We start from the raw sequence: 21,437 nt of genomic DNA, 5'->3' as shown, positions 1-21,437 counted from the left end.
TCTTCCCTGCCAGGCAAAAGAGAAAGCTTCTGATTGTCAGAAACTTCTTAATTAACTCTACGTTATTCAGAAAATGTTAAGGAATCCAGCTTTTAACTTCCAAGCAACTTGTTTCCAACCGTGTAATGTTTTGGTACCCTTTGAAAAAATACCATGAGTTTCTAAGGAGCACCTGGTGGGTTCGAACTGCTGACCTTTTGGTTAGCAGCCATAGCTCTTAACCACTGTGCCACCAGGGTTTCCTCCTCCAACAGAATGTTTCTCAGGTCCAGAGGGCCTGTCTTAATTCATTTTATGTTTCTAATTCTTAGAATAATGCCAATCCATAGGCCACAGCAGATGTTTAACAGATGTTTGTTGAATTCGAGCACCCCGAGCTGGATCTCTCAGGCTGGTGGAAGAGTCTGTCACACCCCAAACCCTGAGATTTGTCGTTGGCACACGTCTCTCTTCAGACCTTCCTGAGGCCCAAGCTTGGTCATTCCATCTCCCTGGATTCCAAGACTCCCAAACAAAGCATGTGTTCCTGGATTAGGGGCTACGCTTTAACTGGTAAGTAATGTCTTCATATTGATGTACTGGAATGCTCTGCTACTATAGCTACTATTCCCAGCTCTGGTTCTGAGGTTTCAGCAAAAAACAAAAACCCATTGTCATAATATACCGCTTTCTTTAATCCTTAATCGAGGCATTATTCTATTTTAATAGGAAAAAAAAAAAAGTTAAAATCTAAATCACACTAAAAGAGGAATGCAGAAAAGGGAAAAAAATTTTTTTAAATAGCCCTCAGGTTAACGCTGGGCAACGGAGAAAAGATACACACCGCACAATCCACCTTGATCAGGAATTCATTCCCTTCCAGAACTGTAAACATTTGCACCACACACTCTTGGAGATTATCTTTTTGATTTTAACGTTAAAATCTGTATTTTTTCCTTTAAAGGGGAATTTTATAAGTCCAAGAAATAATTGTCTCACCAATTCAATAAATCACTTTACCAATTAATCTTTTATTTTTTATTACACACTTCAACATTTTACAGAAAAAAAAATAATAAAGAATGCCTTAAACTCCAGTTAATCATATCTGTGCCTTCTGATTCTTCTCAAGGTAGAGACCTGAATTTTTACAGAATCAGTGAACACATTTATGTGCTAATTAACATTTTGTTTCATTTAAACATTTTTGCATACAATTTCACATATATCAATATTACTTAATAATTATATTAAGCCTTAAATAGCAATACACAAAAACTAACTTAGCCATTTCCCAATTCTTGGGCTTTTTAGCTTTTGTTTTTACTCTAATGAATAGAATTCTTAGGCCTATCTTTGTACAAGTAGCTCTTATTTTCTTTTAAAATTTTCCTCGGCATATATTACTCAAAATGAGTTAGTATGTGAAAAGATAGATCAATTGTAGCTTTTATATTCTAGGTAGTTTTTGAAAAGACTAATACACTTTGCTATTGGTACAAGGGGAAACCCTGGTGGTGTGCTGGTTAAGTGCTACGGCTGCTAGCCAAAGGAGCAGCAGTCCAAATGTGCCAGGTGCTCCTTGGAAACTCTATGGGGCGGCTCTACTCTGTCCTATAGGGTCGCTATGAGTCAGAATCGACTCGACAGCACTTGTTGCTGGTTATTGGTATGAGGACACATGTAACTTTTTAAATGTTTGCTAATATGAGTTGTTTTAATTTGCATTTTTAATGCTAGAAAATCTGAGTATCATTGTAAGAATTCATTTTTATTGGTATCATCTCACCTGCATTCTATCCTTTTATAAATTTGCCTAGTAAAGAGGAGAAAACCGTATGGATTTGAATATATTTTAAAAAATACATTAAGCACTTTATTCATGTACAGTGCAAAAAGCTGTTTTTATTCCTTTTATCTTTTTGTGTTCTTCCTGTTGGGATATATTTTCATTTTGCTTTTAGTCAATCTCACTACCACGTCAGTAACATTTTTCAATTGCCATGAAGTACCCTTTGCACTACTATTGGGAAGAAAATTCCATTTTTTTAAACTTTTAACATTTTAACCAATTTGGAAGAAACTGTTTTCATATGTAACAAAAAATATAAAATACCTTGCCTTCAAGTCGATTCTGACCCTATACTTCATGCGCAAGGTGTATCTAATTCCTTTTTTCATATTGATATCTGGCTAGTCTTTCCACCAGCAGTTATTAAATATTTATTTCTTTTTGACTGGTTTATTACCACTTAGTTAAACTTTCTATTCAGCACGCAGAAATTTCTGAAACATTGCTCAACAGCATGTTTTAAGGATTGGAAGCACAAGCCTCCTTTTTTTTTTTTCTCCCTGATTTAAAAAGGTCTATGTTTGCTTGCTTATTTTCCTAAATACAATTTATTACAATTCTATCAAATTACATAAAGTATCCAGTTGGAATGTTGAATGGAATTGTAGTAAATCTATATACTTATGTCACATTTGGAAACCCTGGCGGTGTAGTGATTAAGAGCACTGACTGCCAACCACAGGTCTGCAGTTCGAGTCCACCAGGAGCTCCTTGGAAACTCTGTGGTGCAGTTCTATCCTGTCCTATAGGGTCGCTATGAGTTGGAATCAACTCAACGGCAACGGGGTTTACGGGATGTCACATCTGGCATTCCTTTTGAATTGGTTTCACATACATTATCTAACTTAATCCTCACAATAATTCTGTCAAGAGTTATTTCTACCTCATAGATGGTGAAATGGAATCTCACAGAGTGATTTTCCCCAAATTATACAACTGGTAAGTAATGAAGTGAGGACTAGAATTCTGGTTTTCTGACTCCCCATTTAGCACTTTTTTGTTACACTAGATGTCTCTCACAGCAGTATGGCCATCTTTTTAAACTTGGTTCCTCCAGCCTGTAGCACTGTGCTTCCAATAAGCACCATTCTCACTTTATCCCAGTACAGCCACACAGCTATAGACTAAGACTCTAACACTTTCTAAGCAGTAGACTGTCGCTGTTGAAATCTAGAAATAAGACTACTTTGAAAAAATTTTATATCCTGCAACTTCTTGAAATTAGTGTTTTATTTATGACACTATAAATTTTGCTAGTTACAAAGTCATCTTAATAGAAAATAATATTTGTGATGTTTCTTTCCGTTTTTCTCATTTATAGGTAATGTTTTGTTTCTTCAACCATATTATATAAATAAAAATGGTACCAAAACTATTTTATTTCTGCTTGAGAAGTGGTTCTCACATGTTTCCCAATAGGAATGTTACTGGCTTTAAGTACTTACTCACTACACTATGGGAAAAGCCTATGAAATTATTGTCTTTGTTGTTGTTAGGTGCTGTTGAGTCAGTTCCGACTCATTGCGACCCCATGCACAACAGAACGAAACACTGCCCAGTCCTGTGCCATCATTACCAGAGGTAATTAAGTCAAAGATAAATGGTGATTGTTATTGGCATTTTAAAAATTATGTTATTAATATTTTGAATGTTTAGCATTTGTTCTGTTGACATTGACTTAATGGTTGTCCTTTGAACACCAGCCCTGTAATCCTGACTCATAGTAAATAATTATTTTTATTTGGTGTCACACTTGCCAATATTTTGCATTTTGTGTATGTGCAAAATGAGACCCTTTTTAAAATCTACTTTGCCTCAAAATGCAATTAATAGTGTATATCCTTCATTATACATACTTATTCTTTGAACATTTGAAAAAATTCACCAATAAATCTATTATGGCCAAATTCCAACTTATTGGAGTATTATACCATCCCCTAGATTTTTAAATGCTTCTTATTGGTTACAATGTTTCTCATTTCCAATTTATTTTGTATTAATTTAAATAAGAAAGTAACATATTCATTTTGTTAGTTTTTTTTTTTTTTTTTAAAAACAACCCTATTTGGGACCAGACTAACACTTTTTCTTACTTCCATTATCTTTAGCTGTACTATCTTTTGCAACTTCTCATTGTTCCTTTCTCAATTTCTTACAAATGACCCGTGATACTGAAAAACTTTTCAGTAGGTCTGCATTACCTTTACCCTCCATTTATATAACTTATTTTTAATTTTAACTACTTTTTTTTTTAAGCCTACTTCAGGCATTTCCATTGTTCGCATAAGCTTAAGCCTTAGGATCCACCCACTAATACTACTTTCCCATATTCAAACAATACATAAATAATAAATACCAATTCATGACTTTTCTGCTTTCAGTGAGCTGGAAGTTACTTAAATCTTTCTTGTCTCATTTTCCTCAGACAGACAGGAGCAACAGAGGATTGCTCAGAGTATATTTCAGCCTAGTAACATTTGTATTTTTTGTAACACAATCTTCAGATTAAAAGATACATTATTAAAAAAGCATTACTTTGTTAAAACTTAGCCAAATTCTGCTTCAATGAGATCCCTGGCTCTAATATGTGTATATACGTATTTTTAAAACTAATCTTATTCGTCACATATCTCTAATTCATAATGAGCTGAGAGACCAGTGTGGGGTCCCCACTGTCTGCACACTTTTCTTCACCAGCAATACTAGATTCTGATTTTCATAAGGATGTTTTCTTTCTCCTACAGTATTGCTACTCTTCAAACAATGGAAGTTAGTGGAGAAATCAAGGGTTTTTGGACTCATGGAAGCCTGGAATTCAATGCTGGCTCTGGCACATACCAAATGTTGAGCAAATAATAATTAAATCTCTATTTCCTCTCTGAAAATACATGCAATAACATCTGCCTGGCAGGGTAGTTGAGAAGCTGTAATGAGAAAGCATAATATTAAGTGCACCATGAGTTGGAATTGACTTGACAGCAGTGGGGAAAGTAGCACATAATAAATGCTTGTGTTTCAGAAAACAACTGTCATTATAGGCTGGCTTCCTATAAGATTATCAAGCTGGCCACTAACCAAAAGGTTAGAGGTTCAGTTCTACCCAGAGGTGTTTCAGAAGAAAAGCCTGATGATCTACTTCCAAAAAATCAGCTACTGAAAAGCCCTGTGGACCACAGTTCTATTCTGACACTCATAAGCCACCAGGAGTCAAAATCAACTCGACAGTAACTGGTTTGGGTGCCTGAGGAATGGAAATGGGACAAAAAATGGAGGTTCACACTTTTTCAGCACTGGAGTACAACAGGTTTTATGACTTCTGGAGGTTCTGAGGAAACAGTTTCTATCCTCTAGATATCAGCCAGGAGACAAATGATTATGAAGGCTGTTACCTAGCCTTGACACAAAACGAAGGGTATGTCAAATGCTCTGATTCACTGCTATCAGTTTTAGTTAGTGTTGCTACTTAAAGCTGGTAGAGTCATCAAGGTTGTATGTTTCATTCTCACTGAGAAACCTCGACTGAACTATTTACCAACCAAAACAACCAAACCCATTGCTGTCAAGTCATTCCTACTCATAGCAACCCTACAGGACAGAGAACTGCCCCATGGGGTTTCCAAAGAATGGCTGGTGGATTTAAACTGCGATGGCTTTAATCCCAGGTTAAACATGCCTCAGTCAATTTCTTAGGAATTTCAGTACAGCCACTGTGAAGTATCTTTTCTTGGAGCATTGCTGCCCCCCTTTGTGGCCTGAGTTACTTGCTGGAAGTTCTTTTGAGTTGGCCTCATCTACTGAACTTCAAGTTAGAGCAGGGCTCTGCAGAGATTTTCTGAAGTATTAAACCAGAACTAATCTTATCCTCTAACTTTTTTCTCAAATGAAACTCTGAAAAATAAGCTCTTCAACTAGTAAATTCTGACTCTTTCTGTAATATGGAACTAACTCAGTTGGTTACCAAGGTCAAGCTGCTGAATTATACCATAAAATGTATTTTAAACATCAGCCCTTCACAAAGAATAAAGAATCATGCAAGGCTATTTGCTTAACAATTACAGACAAATGTATTTTATCATATTGGCACTTGGATTGGTTGCTATTACCATCGCCACACTACGTGTCCATAATACACATAAAAAGACTCACATAATTTATTTTTGTGTGGTTCACTGTTCGAATATCTCCAAGAAAGCAGATGTGGTAGGAAATGCAATCGTTGCAAAAGTATTTGAAATATTCCTTAGGGATTATTAATTGCTCTGTAGATAATGATAAAATCTGAAGATCACTGGATACAATATTACCTTCCTTTAAGCAGAGTTCCGAATATGGAACGCTCATATATATATGCAATACCAAAAATAAAGCTAACACTATTTAAGTTTATGGATCTTGGGGTCCATTCTTAAACAAAAGAAGTCCAATAAGCAATGAATCAGCTACCGATAAACAAAGACATCCAATGACTGAATGTCTGTCTCATAGAGAGTTAAAGACAACATCTAGCACTGCATTTATCATATAACCACTTCTATTTATTCATATGGAAACTGTCCTTGAAATGAGAATATTCTGACGCCAATGCAGAATTTCCAGTTTTGCCTGTTCTAATTTTGAAGCAGCTTCCCTGGACTTTCTAGGGTTTTGCTTTCTTCAGAGGATTCTGGTTCAGCCATTATTGTCTTATTGGTTCCAGGAGCCTCTGGTTGCCTATCATCACCATCAAAGACAATGTCTTCTGGATTTGGAGGTGGGGGGCAGAATTCTTCACTTGGAAAGATCTCATGGAAAAGTGTTTCAGCTTGCTTGACAGCATGCTCACTTCCCAGACCAGAGTCAGGCCCAGAACAGACATAAACGTTGGAAGGCAAGCCATTATATGAGCTTCTGCTGATTCCTGAGGAATCTCTCATATTAAAATAAAGAGCCCACAAGAGTCTTGGCTTTTCAAGCGCTTCCTTGTCTACTTCCGTTTCAGCATATGGGGTGAATAACTTCTTCACCACTGATTCTAAATCTTCTCTTGCTGTTTTAGAAGATGAACACGTCAAATGCACCAGATAGGTGTCTTTCATGCATGTCATGGTTGAAGAACATAATTCAATGACCCGAACAGCACAGGTCCCTGCTTCTACTGGAGGCACTATCAAAACAGAAATCTGCTGGTCTGAATCTGTCTTCAGTATAGATTGGTCTGTAATGAGCACTGCCCTAGAGATCTGCTTATACTGCACATGTGCACATGTTTCCTCAGAAAGGTAGCTATCCTCCACAATAAAATACTTGGCATTTATCCTTTGGCCAAAGTGATCTATAACTGCTTTACATCTCCCAGATTCTTTGTCAACTATAAGGCAGTGTACCTTATGCCGAAGACAATAGATTCCGCCAAAGACTGCACACATCCTGCAGAAACACTGGGGAATTTCTCCTTGGCCGTATAAGGGAAATAAGAAGGGAGTGTTGCCGAACCGTCCAAGACACTGAAGGAAGTTTTTTGTTGCTTTAAGGCCATCTATCGTAGTGCAAGATGACTCTGATGTCATTGCAATTGAGTGCAGTACAAAATGTTGGAGATTTGGAGTTAATTTTTTAGTTTTTAAGTACTCTGAAAATGAGCATTGCTTGAAAGCTTCGTATTCATCAGGATGTTGCTCATAGTCAACGCAAAACGTGAGAAATTTCATGAGCATCCTCTTTTCAACCATAGTGAGTTCTTTGCTATTGAAGACATCTGCTCTGGAACAAGGCACTTGTTCAACTTTTCCTTCCCAAAATGCAAGAATCCTTGTGACATTTTTAAATTCTGCATATCGACTGACATTTGATTTGATTAAAAGGTCAATCAGCAATCCTTGAGAATACAGCAGCTTTGATACCAAATCAATATTAAACCTCCTGCCTTCTTTAACTATCTGAGAGTAAGTAATCCTGTTTCTTGTTGGCTGGTCTGTGTTGCCTTCTCCTGCAGGTTTGTTTTCATCTTTGTCTGCATCTGAAACCGCGTGAGCACGAGCTCTGTCTCCACCATCGTTTCCTTTCTCCGGGGGTTCCTTGACGTCATTTACATCTAGCGAAATCTCTCCATCACTTTTTGAAGTGTCTTGGGCAGGCCTTTCATAGCTAGGAATGTGTACTAAGTGCTCGTCTTCGCCCAAGCATGCAGAATCCAGAGTTTCAGTGAGGGTACTAGATGCCACTGAGCAAGGATTTTTCTGCAAAGCACCAACCTCTTCAACACTGTCATCCAAATCTTGACTGGCATAACAAAAAACTTCCACGTGTTGAATGGTTTCATCTTTCTTGCGAAGAGTAATGGCTTCTTCTGTTTCATGGATCAGGCCTTGCCATGCAGCTGTACTTTCTTCCCCATCAACACAGTTTTCCTGATATTCCTTCAACCAGGATAGCAATCCTGAAAAGCTGAAGCTAGCCCAGTTCCCTCCATAGTAACTTCTGGAGTCAACATGCAGAACCCTCTGGCCACTTCTTGAACTTGCAGCTGCAAGGATGGATTCAGGCAAACCTGTCCCTATTATAACCACATCAAACTCTGTGGGGAGACTGTCTGCCATCCTGGGAGGTAATGTGTCTGGTGACAACTGCCGATGAAGGAAATGCGTACAACTCTAGGATGAGGGCTCAGCCGAGGTGTGACTATGCTGAAATAGAGTCTCTCCTTGTGATGTTCCAGTTCATCCCAGAGGCATCAAGGTTGCAGGTCCTAGCTGTTTAATGATTACCCTTTTTAAATATATATATATATATATTTTCTTATAGGTCAGTAGCATGAAAACATGATAAAGTACATCTAATCATTCTGAGAATACTAAAAGTGATGTGTGGTTTTCATTTCTGTATTTCATCTTAGCAGTGAATGTCAAAATGCATCACATATGCATTTGTGACTGGAACTCTTCTCTGAAAGAAGAAAATTCAAAAAAGAATACAATTGTAAACAACATAAAAGTAATTTCATGCAACACCAATTACAGTCTGATGGGGCCTCACTTGTTATCTGGATAGAAACCTCAGCTAAATCAAGTCATTAAATGCTTTCTCACATAGTTTCTAATTTCCTGAAAATGAACAATGGAGATATACTCTCGCAAATCACTTAGTTTGATAACGAAAAATGGACATAATAATGTCTGACAAAAATAAAGAAGAATTAGCATAATAAAATTCTGTAAGTTTTACTTTCAATAAAACTACATACAACTATGAGTTTAGACTCTAAGAAATGTGTGATGCCATTGTATTTCTGGGAATAGATTATAGGCTATGTGAATACTGTCATGATTAGGGGTATTTCCAAGGCCAATATAGTTGGTCATTCTAGAGGTGTTGACCAGAATACCTTTCCAGACCCCAACCACCCATAGGATCTTATGGTAGTCACATGAAAGTATGACTATTATGACTGAATTAATCAGCCGGTTATTAATAAAAGATGAATCTGTAAATCGGTAAAGCAACCGGCATTTAAAAATACTTAGGTGCATAAACGAATAGGCCTACCGGGAAAGATATTTATTTGTAACAATTTTTTTACGTGAATGTACATACGCACATATATGTTCTGTAGAACATTCCCGGGTTCATATGTTAGAATATCTTAACATAAATAACTTACATCTACTTCTAACATTTGAATAGGATGATTTCGTATTTTGCTAGACTTCTACAACTCTGAATCTCTGTATCCCAAGAAATACTTGCTGTCTAAACATCCTCTGCCAAGACTAACGTGTTTTTTTGATGTTTTTGGTTTTGAGGGGGTGGGAGGTGGTAGTGATTAAAGTCTTCTGTGAACTTCCAGCATACTCCATGTGCAGAACACCCGTGTGGCACTAGGTGTGGCCAGCTGTGGAGCAGCCATGGGCTAAAGGGCATTCTCACCTAGAAGTCTACAGTAAAGCACGACCTCCCCACACCTATGCACGAGGGCTGCCCTCTACACACTCTGCTGCTAGAGGGGTCTTTCTATCATTCATTACACAGTGAGTAAGAGTGACAGTGCTTTGAATTCTGATCTCCCTTTCTGCTTAACCTACTAGAATCTGCATCAGTACAAGTTAGGCCTACCTACGCTGTCTAGTCAAAGCCTCTGCCTCATTCCCTGAGAAACCAGGAACTGCACACAGAACGAGGTGTTTGCCTGGCCTATACATGTATATATATGTACGTATGGCTGAGTTATTTATTCTGCCTTCTTCCAGCAGGTGTGAAGAGAGTGACAGATTCCACGAGGGTACGTGAAGAAGTGTGATCCTAGCACAGGCTTATCCTTAGCTTAGCAGGGGATAGTTAGGAGCTGAGGGTGGAAGTCAGTATAGAGAGAGGACAGAAGCCACAAGTGCTAAAAGAAAGCACCTCTTAAGCTACAAATATCAAAGGAGTCATCAAAATACATAGCTAGACGAGACCTTAGAGAACATTTAGCTCAACTACTCCATAACAGAGATGAGAAAACTGACCCCTGGAGAGTTTAATCGACCTGGGAAAATGTACACAGTTCATCAGCCATAGACTCAAGAGCGGAATGCACCCTCATGCCATCAGCCACTATATTTTCCCACTATATCAGGCAGCCTCCTCAAATGCCTCTGGGGGCTGAGGACAGGGTGTAGCCACTGCAGCTTTTTTTTTCCCCCCTCCCTCTTCAGTACTCCATGGCTAGTTGCTTTTTGCTCAAGAATAATACCTGGGGAAGCATGCTGCCTTCTTCATGTTTAACCCTAATCTAGAAGCATCATCCTTAGAATTTACTCCAAAGAAATCTGAATCGTTACTAAGAACTTTTCAAGCTCCATCATAACCCCACTCCTGACCTGTCTCCAAGGGTTTAAACAGGTCTCTGGACCTCTTACCTCTGAGTCCCCACCTCTAATTCAAAAGCAGGAATAAAGTCATGGTTGAAAACACTGACCAAATGCCCAGAAAAACAGAGCAGTCCTGAGGTAAAAGACTGCACGATGAGTGTTTCTAGCATTCTTTGAAAATCGCTTCTGATTGGGATGGGCCTTGGGCAGGGAAGGTGAAGGAGGAGAGAAGAAAAAGGAGACAGGAGACAGGAGGGTGGTGTAGGCAGAGGAAAGAGGTTGAGGAGAGGGTCCACGTTGGCAGTAATAAAGAACTCAATACACCATTGCTTTCAAACTACCTTCCAGGCAGATTAAGGTAGAAATAGAATTTCCCAGCACAGAAAAGGTACTTTGTGGAAATAAGAGATTTCACATCTATGACCAAACACCTGTTGTCCATCCTAGGGGGCATTATTTTTGACACTTGGCCTTGAATCACCCTCTTTAAAGCTTAGCCCTGACTTTAAAAAAAAAAAAAGCCTAATAGGTATTTTTATTAATATAAAGAATTTAATCACATAGCCATCTGTATCATCACCTACATACACTTAAAGCCCCCTCCCCAAGTTTCAAATCTTTGTACACATGAAAGTCTCAGATGAACGCTTACTGGGGAGTGGGGAGAGAATGGTATTAGAATTACTGAGATAATTAAATTAATGGAGTGATGATTCCTACGACATTTTCTTGTTTGCTTCAAAATATCAAAAAATGAACCATTAGCAAACATCATATTTGGGTTTGTCACAGCATAAGAAATCGGTGAGCAAAATATTTTTGATGATTATTACAAAGATTTTGTTCTCCGAAACCTGCTAAGATAAAAAAGCAGTCATAAATTATCAATAGATTTCTGGACAGAAAAGGAATTTTAACACCTGAAAAATATACATTTCTATCTCAAATCATTGTTCAAATAAAACTGCCAGAAAAAAAAAGGGCACCCCAAAATAATTTATTTCCCAAGCTTAGAAAATCATGTCTTCCAACGAAATGCTGGGTTGATCATCCTTAAAATGTCAGTTTCTGTGAGATTTAATTCTTCCATGGGGATTAGAAGAGATAAACTGTAGAGATAAATTTTCAATTAACAATCAAGTCGTTCTGCTTTAATGAAATCTACTGTTTGCACAGCTATTTGTTCATCTGAGTTGGGATTCTCACCTTAGATTTTGGTGTCATGGAACCTATAAGGAGGAAAATATAGTAAAAAACAGCTGATAGGACACATGCTAATTTGCATTCCTGAATGAAACTGTGTCACTTCCTAGGAAGCATTCAAAGGTTTACAACTGCTAAGGTGCAAAAGAAAAAAAAAAATTACACATTGCTATTATTTTAGGTTTCCACCTCTCATTTTAGGAATAAGAAAAAAAAATGTGTATGAATTAAGTTTCTTCCCGTTACCCTTCCCCCAACTTTCACGAGTTAGTCACTTTTTTCCTTGAATCTCCCGATTCTACTTTCCTCGTCTCTTTCCTCAAAGTGCAAAAGCCGTCGTTAGTGCCCTGTTGAATTATTGTAGGAGGTAAAAGCAGAGAAAGGAGATGAGCTTGGCAGCGGCTGGCCAGGGCTACGGAGGGGCTGGGGCTAAAAGCAGCAGGAGATGATGACGGGCTGGGGTTTGGGGTCCACATGGGGGGACGGAGAGGTGGTCAGCGCTGGCGGGGCGAGCCCAGGGGAGGAGGAAGGCGGGCCGTGCAGCAGGAGGGAGACGCGGAGGGGAGGCTGGTGCCAGGGGCGGCAGGCGGGGCGAGCGGGCGCGCCGGGCCGGGCGGGAAGGAGCCGAGGTGGGCTGGTGGCTCTGCAGGGAACCGGACGCTCGCTCCCTCCTCCCCGCCCAACTCACCGAAGAGGCTGCTGCTAAACCCGTCCCACACGCAGCCCACGGTGTCCCAGACCCAGCCGTTCCTCAGGCAGGACACGAAGGTAAAGGTGACCCCGAAGAGGGACACGAGCAGGTCGCTGAGGCTGATGTTGACCAGGAACAGGTGAGTGGGCGTGCGGAGCCGCTGGAACTTGTAGTACAGGACGAGCACCAGCAGGTTGTTGCCGACACCCAGCAGCCCAATGGAGCCGACCAGCAGCGCCAGGCGCTCGTAGGTGCCCGAGCGGAAGACGGGCGCGGGGCTGAGCGTGCCCGCCGGCCCCGCGCCGCCCGAGCCCCCTCCGCCCTCCCACAAGTCCTGGCCGCCGCTGCGGTTCCCTGAGTACATGGCCCGGCGCCGGCGCGCTCGGCGTCAGCAGGCGCTCAGCGTCCGGCGCAGCCCGCGGCGCGCTCAGCACTGGGTGGGGCTCGGGCTCCGCCGCCGGCTGTGCTCATTGCGCGCCGCGGGGCCCTGGCAGCCGCGCGCCGAGACCGCGAGGCGCCGTCCGGGACCGCCCCCTCCCCGCCCAGCCCGGCCCGGCCCGGCCCCCGCCCGCTCCCCGATCCCCACCGCCCTTTCCGCCGGCGCGTCCTGGTTGCCCCGCCCCTCCCCTCCCCTCGGGCGCGCCCCCGCCGTCCTCGTCGCCCCGCCCATCCTGCGCGTCCCCTTCGCCCCGCCCTTTCCCGAGGGCGCGCCCCCCGCCGAGCGCTCGGCTTATCCCGTTCCCCCCGCCCCTCCCCTCGGGCGCGCCCCCGCCGTCCTCGTCGCCCCGCCCATCCTGCGCGTCCCATTCGCCCCGCCCCTTCCCGCGGGCGCTCCCCACCGCCCCCTGCTTGGTCCGTCCCCTTCGCCCCGCCCCTCCCCTCGAGCCCCCTCCCCCGAGGCCCAGCGCGCGCCTGCGGGTATGGACCGGCACGTGGGCTAGCCTGGAATATAGCAGAAGGGGCAAAAATCAACCGCAATGCCTTCTCACAACCCATCTTCCCTACCCACCCTCAAAGCCTCAAGTCCATTCGCACGGTCACTTCTTACTTACGTATTCGTTCATTCATAAATACTTATGACGCCTACCTCGTGCTCGGGAGAGGGTTGGATGACTAGGCTCCTCTCCTCAGGAAGCTGTAATAAACCTGCTAGCAGCCCATAGCGCCCACCCTCATCTCGTACACTTAATGTAAAAAACAAACACACAAAAAAGCATTGAAAAGCTTGGGAGTGGGCGCCAGCCAAACGCTCTACAAATAAGAAAACTGAGGAAGAAATAGGTAAATTGATAGGGAGGTGCCTGCCTGACTCCTTGAGAGCTGGAAGACTTGCTCAAGGACTTCTAAAAAAGTATATACTGCAATGGCGAGGGATGGGAAGCCAGCCGCCCTCAGAGATTCAGGATAACCGAAGAAAGGAAGTGGCATAGAAGTGTGACTCCGAAGTTAAGCCACAAACTGGACCCCAAGACCTGCCAACGTTGTCCTTCCTGTACCACTCAAATGTGATGGTTGACTGTCCCGTTAGCAGGCTAAGCCCTTAACTGGCAGTGAATGTCCGGCTGTGTCCCCTGAGCTACCAACCTACATTTACCTGTATAGAGAGGCAGGTGCTTTATTTAGAACAGCACACATTTTAAATTCCTCCTTTTCCCCAGCAGCGTTGAAAAATATAGTACAAGTGAAATATAGGTTGTGAACGTGATCACACTCTGCAGGGGCCACTTCTGCTTCGTGGCTGCACAGTCCCTAGCAAGGCCCCAGAGAAGAATCCGGAAGTGAGTCAGACCTGCAGGCTGTCCTGGGCACCGGTAACCAGCACAGTGTTGTGGAAGGGCAAAGTGATCGCCCTCCATGAGAGTATTTACTCCTCCCACCTCTGTTCAAAAGACCAGTAAAGACTGACTAGTCAATGAATTCCCATTCCAAATTCTACGAAGACAGAATCCAATCAGCTTGGGATGAGCTCTCCACCCTGGTACATTGAATAATAGCTCAGGGCACCCTACCCTCAAAATCTTGACTTCCTTTTAAGGCTTCTCATCTGTCATCTAGGAGACTAACTCACCTACCCTGTTAAAAATATTTACTTTTGTGTTTTTAGACAACCAGTGAACAAGTCCAGTATGTTTAATGTTCACCTGTATTCCCAGCACAGTGCCTAGTCTATGGTAAGTTCTCAATAAATATTAGTCGAGTGAATGAATGGAGGACACACTATTGTTTCTGAAATATTCATTCATTCATTCATTGTTTGGTGCAGAGTCCCTGCCCTCATGACGCTCACTTCCGGTGGTGATGGGGAAGCGGACAATAATCAAATAAAAGCCAGACCACCACCTGTCGGAGAGGAATAATACCAGAGCATGAAGAGGAGTGAGAGGCTTTGGACAAATGTTTAAGAATTTTGATAATGAATTATTTTTGGCAATACTATGAAATGTTGAGGATCTTATGCTTGACAGAAACAAACAATGATATTATGGAATGATTTCTCTTGTTAATAATATAAGGTTCTATTCAGTTTCAGGATTGTCTAAAGATAGGCTAATGACAAAACATTACAACTTTAAAAGCAAGCGCAAATCCTGCCTGCATCTCACACTCTCAGAGTAAAAGTAAATGGATGTGACTAATTTAACCAACAAACTGGACTTGGTAGGGTGCAAGCAAAAAAGTAACTTTACTTGTTTTCCCTGGTGGCACAATGGTTAAGGACTCAGCTGCTCGGCTCTGCTAGAGAAAGACCTGGTGGTCTGTTCCGTTAAAGATTACAGCCTAGAAAACCCAATGGGGCAGTTCTACTCTGTCACGTGGGGTCGCTATGGGTAGGAATCGACTGCATGACATCTAACAACATCAACAATAACAAAGCTTTTCTGGTCACTTTCCGTGGATATAAAGTCCGGACCACTGAAACTTTAAAAATTCATCTAAAATTCATCCAACTCCCCAAACTAGAGAACTAGAACCCAGGCCTGGAGACCTTCTGTGGGGGGAGGGCAGTCAGAAACCAGGAGACAACAAGGTTAACTTCTCTCATTTCCTTGATGCAGCTCTGGGCCCCTTCAGGATTTCCAGGAAAAAGCTTCCTTGATTGATAAAATTGTCAGCTGGTGGTGGTACTCTCTGTATCAAATTTTAAATGCTAGGTTTTTGCTTCTAGGGTAATTTGTAGGTTCTCCAGAGAACCCGAGGTCACCAGGGCTCTTTCTCCCACATTTCCCTTGACCTGGGCAATGCCTTAATTGACTGGCTGCTTAGGCTTCCCCCTCAGTCCACTGGTTAGAGTCCCTATAGGGTCGCTATGAGTTGGAATCAACTCAACGGCAATGGCTTTGGTTTTTGGGTTTAGACCCTATAGGCATTCTTCTCCAATGGGATGTTACCCAAGATGACCCACTCTGGCTCCTCTACTCAGGGTCTATCATCTGGCCTTCTGGAAATATCCATGCATCTTTGCCCCATCAAATTCAGGAAGCGCTCTGCCGTGGGAAAGTGGGCCAGCTCCAGTCTGCTCCCTTCAGTCCCCGTTGGGTGGAAAGAAACAGAGAAAGGTTAAGGCACCTCAACTACTCTGACAATTATCTCTGAAGTGCTTACTAAGGTTTCCAGCGCCCCAGCATAGCCTCCCTTATGGATTGTCTAGCACTTTCCTTTAGAAGTGGGAATTCTTCAAACCTACTGTAATGTGGGACCTCTCCAAGGCAGAAAGAGGTCCTTTTTAATATCCTCCTACATGAAAGCGTTAAGCACTTTAGCTACACTGCACCCAAGAGCAAGTTTCAGGCAGGACCAGGCAACATTTGGTTCTGTTGTAAGTTACCATGAGTCAGAGCCAAATGGATGGCAACTTCAACAACATTAAGCATTAAACCATCACAATCTCTATATGCCAAGAAATCCCCTTGCAAAGTATGGGGAGGGGGCAGGACGGAGAAAAGGTTTCATCTGCCATTTTTGCTTGGGATAACTGAGAACTCCAAGCCTTTTACTTGTCATGTATGGGTCAACTGAGACATAACTTCAGTCCTCACTAAATCAAATGATCTCCTTCCCAGGGCTCAGAACATGTTCTTCCTTGCCCCTCTAATCTTGGTTCCTGATGAGAAACAAAGAGCCCTTACAGCATCTACACCTTTTTCTGCCTTAGGAAATGTAATTTCATAAATGTAATAGAAAACTTTTTAAGAGGGCCTGGCATGCCTTCAGATTCTGAATGTTGACTCTCCTTGTGCACACAGATCCTCAGATATAAAAGATGTAGGAGTCTGGTTAATGTATAAACTGTGTACCTGTCCACAGTGCCCCCCCAAAAAACATACATTTGGCCTGGCTACAACCGATGACTGCCCGGACAGGGAACACAACAGAGAACCCCTGAGGGAGCAGGAGAACAGTGGGATGCAGACCTCAGATTCTTGTAAAAAGACCAGACTTAATGGTCTGACTGAGATTAGAAGGACCCCAGATGTCATGGGCCCCAGACCTTCTGTTATCCCAAGACAGGAACCATTCCCAAAGCCAACTATTCAGACAGGGACAGGACTGGACTATGGGATAGAAAACGATACTGGTGAGGAGTGAGCTTCTTGGATCAAGTAGACGCATGAGACTATGTGGGCAGCTCCTGTCTGGATGGGAGATGAGAGGGCAGAGGGGATCAGAAGCTGGCTGAATGGACATGAAAATAGAGAGTAGAAAGGGGTGTGCTGTCTCATTAGGGGGAGAGCAACTAGGACTATATAGCAAGGTGTATGTAAATTTTTCTATGAGAGACTGACTTGATTTGTAAACTTTCACTTAAAGCAAAATTAAAACATAAACACACACACACATTTGTCTTCCAAATTAAATTTCATGTGTAACCCTGCTCTAAAAAAAGCAAAATTTGAGTGACCAAGGAGTTAAGGAAGAGTAAACATTCAATTCCTGAAAGAACTGGGTAGTTTGGTTATGATCAACTTAAAATATACTATATAAATAGATCTATGCCACACCAATAAGTGAAATTTGGTACAATTGAGACAACAGGAACATCTACAAGCTTCCTGAGAGTGAAAAGGAAAAAGTGGATTATATACAAAGCATCAGGGATCAGAGTAGCTTCAGCAACAAATGCTGATCAGAATAGACTCCTTAACGGCAACACTAGAAGCAAAAAGACAGTGGCACAATCACTTCAAAATATTGCCAGAAAATAATTTCCAACCTAGAATTCTATACCCACCTGTCTTAGTTAGCTAGTGCTGTTATAACAGAAATATCACAAATGGGTGGCTTTAACAAACAAAAATTTATTTTCTCATAGTTTATGAGGCTAAAAGTCCATATTCAGGACGCCGGCTCTAAGGGAAGGGTTTTTCACTCTGTCGGTTCTAGAGGAAGGTCCTTGTCTCTTTAAGCTTCTGCTCCTGGACAATCTTTGTGTGGTTTGGCATCTCTCTTCCCCATCCCTGCTTCTTTTGCTTGCTTGTTTAATCTCTTTAACATATCGAACGAAAGAGATTGATTTAAGACATGCCCTACGCTAATTCTGACTCATTAGTATAACAAGACAACCCTTTCTCCCAAATGGGATTATAACCACAGACACATATGGAGGGGGGCATAATTCAGTCCATAACACCACCCAAACGTTGACCAAATGTGAGAGAAGATGAAAAATATTTTCAGACATGCCAAATGTGAAAAGTTTATCTTCCATGCACTATTTCTGGATTTAAGCCACCAAAGAGGGAATAAACCATGGAAAAGAAGAAAGATATAGGAGAAAGGATAAGAAATTTCTAAAATGATGGTGAAGGGAGATTGCAGTATGACAGTTATACCTCTGAGGTATAAGGCACCAGTTTAGACTGCTGTAATGTGACTCAAGAGACAGACATGTGAAGGAGTGTCATTACCAAGGAGGCCTCTGCTCTTGTTTTATCCTTTTATCTTGAAAATGCCTGGCTGATCCTGGCCCAGGTCCTTAGCAGGATCTGGTTGGCCAACGCCATGCACTGTTGAAGCTTCTGTCCTCTCTTTGGCCTGCTGCTTACATCAGCTGAGAATACTCATTTCACTGTAGAGGAATTCGTCTTCCACTCATCCTGAGGACTGAAGGCTCCTCATGGTGAACTCAGAAGTAAAAAATACAGAGTGATCTATTGCCCCAACAGAATTTCTGCCAGATGGCCTGTACCTGGCCCGCACTACAGACCTGCCAATGACCCAACCATGGGTTTTGAGGTCTTACCTGCTGACCTCTATATATGGGTGCTTCTAAATGGTCAGGGAAGCTGAAGCCAAACTATGGCTCAGTGAAACCATTCCATCTATGTTTTTCTGTAGCCTTTCTCTAACAGTGGCAATATTATTTCTTTCTTTATACAGCTAAGCTTGTATTTGCTTCTAAATGTTTATATTAATCACCTTTCACAGTCATTTGTATGTCAAAAGTAATAAAATATTTGATTGAGAAAAACATGCAAATTTTAAAAAGAAAAAAGTACACTTACAAAGGATATTAGAAACACGGGGATAGGTTTTTGAAATAAAACAAAAAACCCATTGCCATCAAGTCGATTCCAACTCATAGTAACCCTACAGGACAGAATAGAAGTGCCCCATAGGGTTTCCAATGAGCGTTTGGTGGATTCAAACTGCCGACATTTTTGATTAGCAGCCAAGTTCTTAACCACTATGCAACATTAAAATTTAAATAATATGCACAGTTCTGTTGAAGCTGTGTGAAATATCAAAATATGCAGCCTGGGCATGGAAAGCAATATTCTTTAAAAAAAAAAAAAAAAAGTTTTGTGAGTGTGGTGGAAATGGGTGATTCTTTTAATGTCCTTCAATTTTGTGATTGTATCATTTTTGCAATTGAGAAAATACAAGTGCAAATGTATCCTGTATCTCTATAAATGGCCATAATAGCTCTGAATTGCTCCATTGCCCTAACATACATGTATACTACTGTTTCCACATCCGCTCCTCCCACTCTCTCTTAACCCACCATTTTACTGGGACAGCTCTTATCAAGGTTATCAATAATCCACACTCCAGTGGTTAATTTTCAGTCCTCATCTTAAGTGATCTATCAGCAGGATTTGGCAGAGTGACTACTCCTTCCTATTTTAAGGTTTTTCCGTAAACATTTCAGCATGTATTTCCTAAAATATAACACAATAGAGCCACAATACTGCAATACCATTATCACAGCTAAAATAATTAATAATACTTTTTAAAATATCATCAAATATCTAGTAGGCATTCCAATTTCCACTTGTCTCATAAATGTCACAATTATGTCCATTTTTTGGTTGTTGAATCAGTATCTAAATAAGGTCCACACATTTTGATTGGTTGGTATGTCTTTAAATTCTCTTTTAATCTATAGGTTCCACCTCCATCTTTTTTTCTTCTTTGTAATTTCTTTATTGAATAAACTGGATTGTTCCTGCAATGGGTCTTTCCCTATTGAAACACATTCTTGGCTTCTGAGTTACTCCTTCTGAGATACCATGAGGTTCTCCTCCTATCGCATGGGCCACTTCTACTTAGTCTCCTTCAGCTGTTCTCCTGATCTCTCTGACCTCTGAAACCACACTGCTTAGGGTTCAGTTCCTCAGCCTTCTGCCTTTTTTGTGTACATTGATCCTTGAGTGATCTCATCCAGCCTAATGGCTTTAAATACCACCTAAATGCTGATGACTCCCAAGCGCTTCCCTGAACCCTAGACTCTTATATCTGTCTATCAATACCCGCAACTGTTTATTTAATAGACATCACAAATTAACATATCCCAAACTGAGCTCTTAATTCTGCCCCCAAAATATGCTCCTCCCATGGACTTCCTCCTCCAACAAAGTAAATGACAACTCTATCCTTCCAGTTTCTTGGGGCGAAATCCCAGGAGAACTGACTCCTCTCCAACTCTCACACTACACATCTAATTCGGTAGCAAATCCCGTCATGTCATAAAATCTGACCACTTCTCACTACCTCCACCACTAGTTGCCTAATCTAAACCACTTTCACCTCTTACTTGGATTATTAAAATTGCCACCTAAGTGGTTTCCCTGCTTCTAGCCTTTCTCCCTTTCAGTTTATTCTCCAGAAAGCAATGCTTTTCAAAAACAAGTCAAATCATGTCACTGTTATGCTCAAAAACTTCCCATCTCACACAGAGTAAAAGCCAAAGTGGTTACAACAGCCTATTAAGTCCTGCCTGATCTGGCCACCATGCCCTGCCTCTCTGACCTCATCTCCCTCCCTCCCCGACCTGCGGTCACCCCAGTCGTGCTGGCCTCTTTGCTGTTTCTCAAATATGTCAAGCACACTTGCATCTCAAGACTGTACACCTGCTATTCCTTGGAATACTCTTCTACCATTTGTCCACATGGCTTGCTACCTCACTTCCTTCAGATTTCTTTTATTCTTTTTCTTCATAACACACCTTCTGACATTATTTGCTTGTTAATTTGATTGTCTGTCTTCCCCCATTAGATTGTAAGCCCAGGAAGCTATTTGTTCACAGCTCTCTCCTCAGTGCCTAAAAAAGTACCTAGCATAAAGTAGATGCTCATTAAATATTGCCTAAGTGAGTGGATGAGTGGGTGGGTGAATAGATGAATGCCTGCATTAAAATTGTGGAAAAGATTGTCCTTCAGATTATGTTACTACTCATTACTTTTTTCTTTAACTCCCCCTTCCCAATCCCCTCATCCCCTGGTAATCATTAATCTCCTTTTGTCTTGATGGATTTACCTATTCTACGTATTTCATATAAATGGGATCATACAATATTTGTCCTTTTGTGTCTGACTTATTTCACTTAGCATGATGTTTTCAAGGCTCATCCATGTGGCAGTGCATGTCAGAACTTCATTTTTCTTTA

The 21,437-nt window shown here is 41.5% G+C and overlaps 2 protein-coding genes across 3 annotated transcripts in view; both read right to left on the bottom strand.

Moving 5' to 3' along the window:
* Positions 1 to 13,038, bottom strand: part of OPN3 (opsin 3) — a 41,066-nt gene extending 28,028 nt beyond the window's left edge. The window contains exons 1-2 of one of the 2 annotated variants that reach the window (XM_049868227.1): positions 12,548 to 13,038; positions 8,667 to 8,752 (exon numbers count right to left, since the gene is read on the bottom strand). In XM_049868227.1, the coding sequence (XP_049724184.1) occupies positions 8,712 to 8,752; positions 12,548 to 12,914 (408 nt within the window). In that variant the 5' untranslated portion in view covers positions 12,915 to 13,038 and the 3' untranslated portion in view covers positions 8,667 to 8,711. Of the gene's footprint in view, positions 1 to 8,666; positions 8,753 to 12,547 lie in introns of those variants that run through there. The other variant, XM_049868228.1, reaches the window with a different exon arrangement.
* CHML (CHM like Rab escort protein) lies at positions 1,587 to 8,406 on the bottom strand. Its single transcript, XM_049868226.1, has one exon. It carries the CDS (start codon positions 8,404 to 8,406, stop codon positions 6,439 to 6,441), a length of 1,968 nt encoding a protein of 655 aa, XP_049724183.1. The 3' UTR covers positions 1,587 to 6,438.
* Positions 13,039 to 21,437: the final 8,399 nt, after the last annotated feature.

The sequence above is a fragment of the Elephas maximus genome, chromosome 24 (genome assembly GCF_024166365.1).
Source record: "Elephas maximus indicus isolate mEleMax1 chromosome 24, mEleMax1 primary haplotype, whole genome shotgun sequence".
In the NCBI taxonomy this organism is placed as follows: domain Eukaryota; kingdom Metazoa; phylum Chordata; class Mammalia; order Proboscidea; family Elephantidae; genus Elephas; species Elephas maximus.
The sequence above is the reverse complement of the archived record's forward strand: the minus strand, read 5'-3'. Positions and strand labels throughout refer to the sequence as shown.

Excerpts from the sequence above, each read along its gene's own strand:
- CHML (XM_049868226.1), bottom strand. The coding sequence starts at position 8,406 with ATGGCAGACAGTCTCCCCACAGAGTTTGATGTGGTTATAATAGGGACA.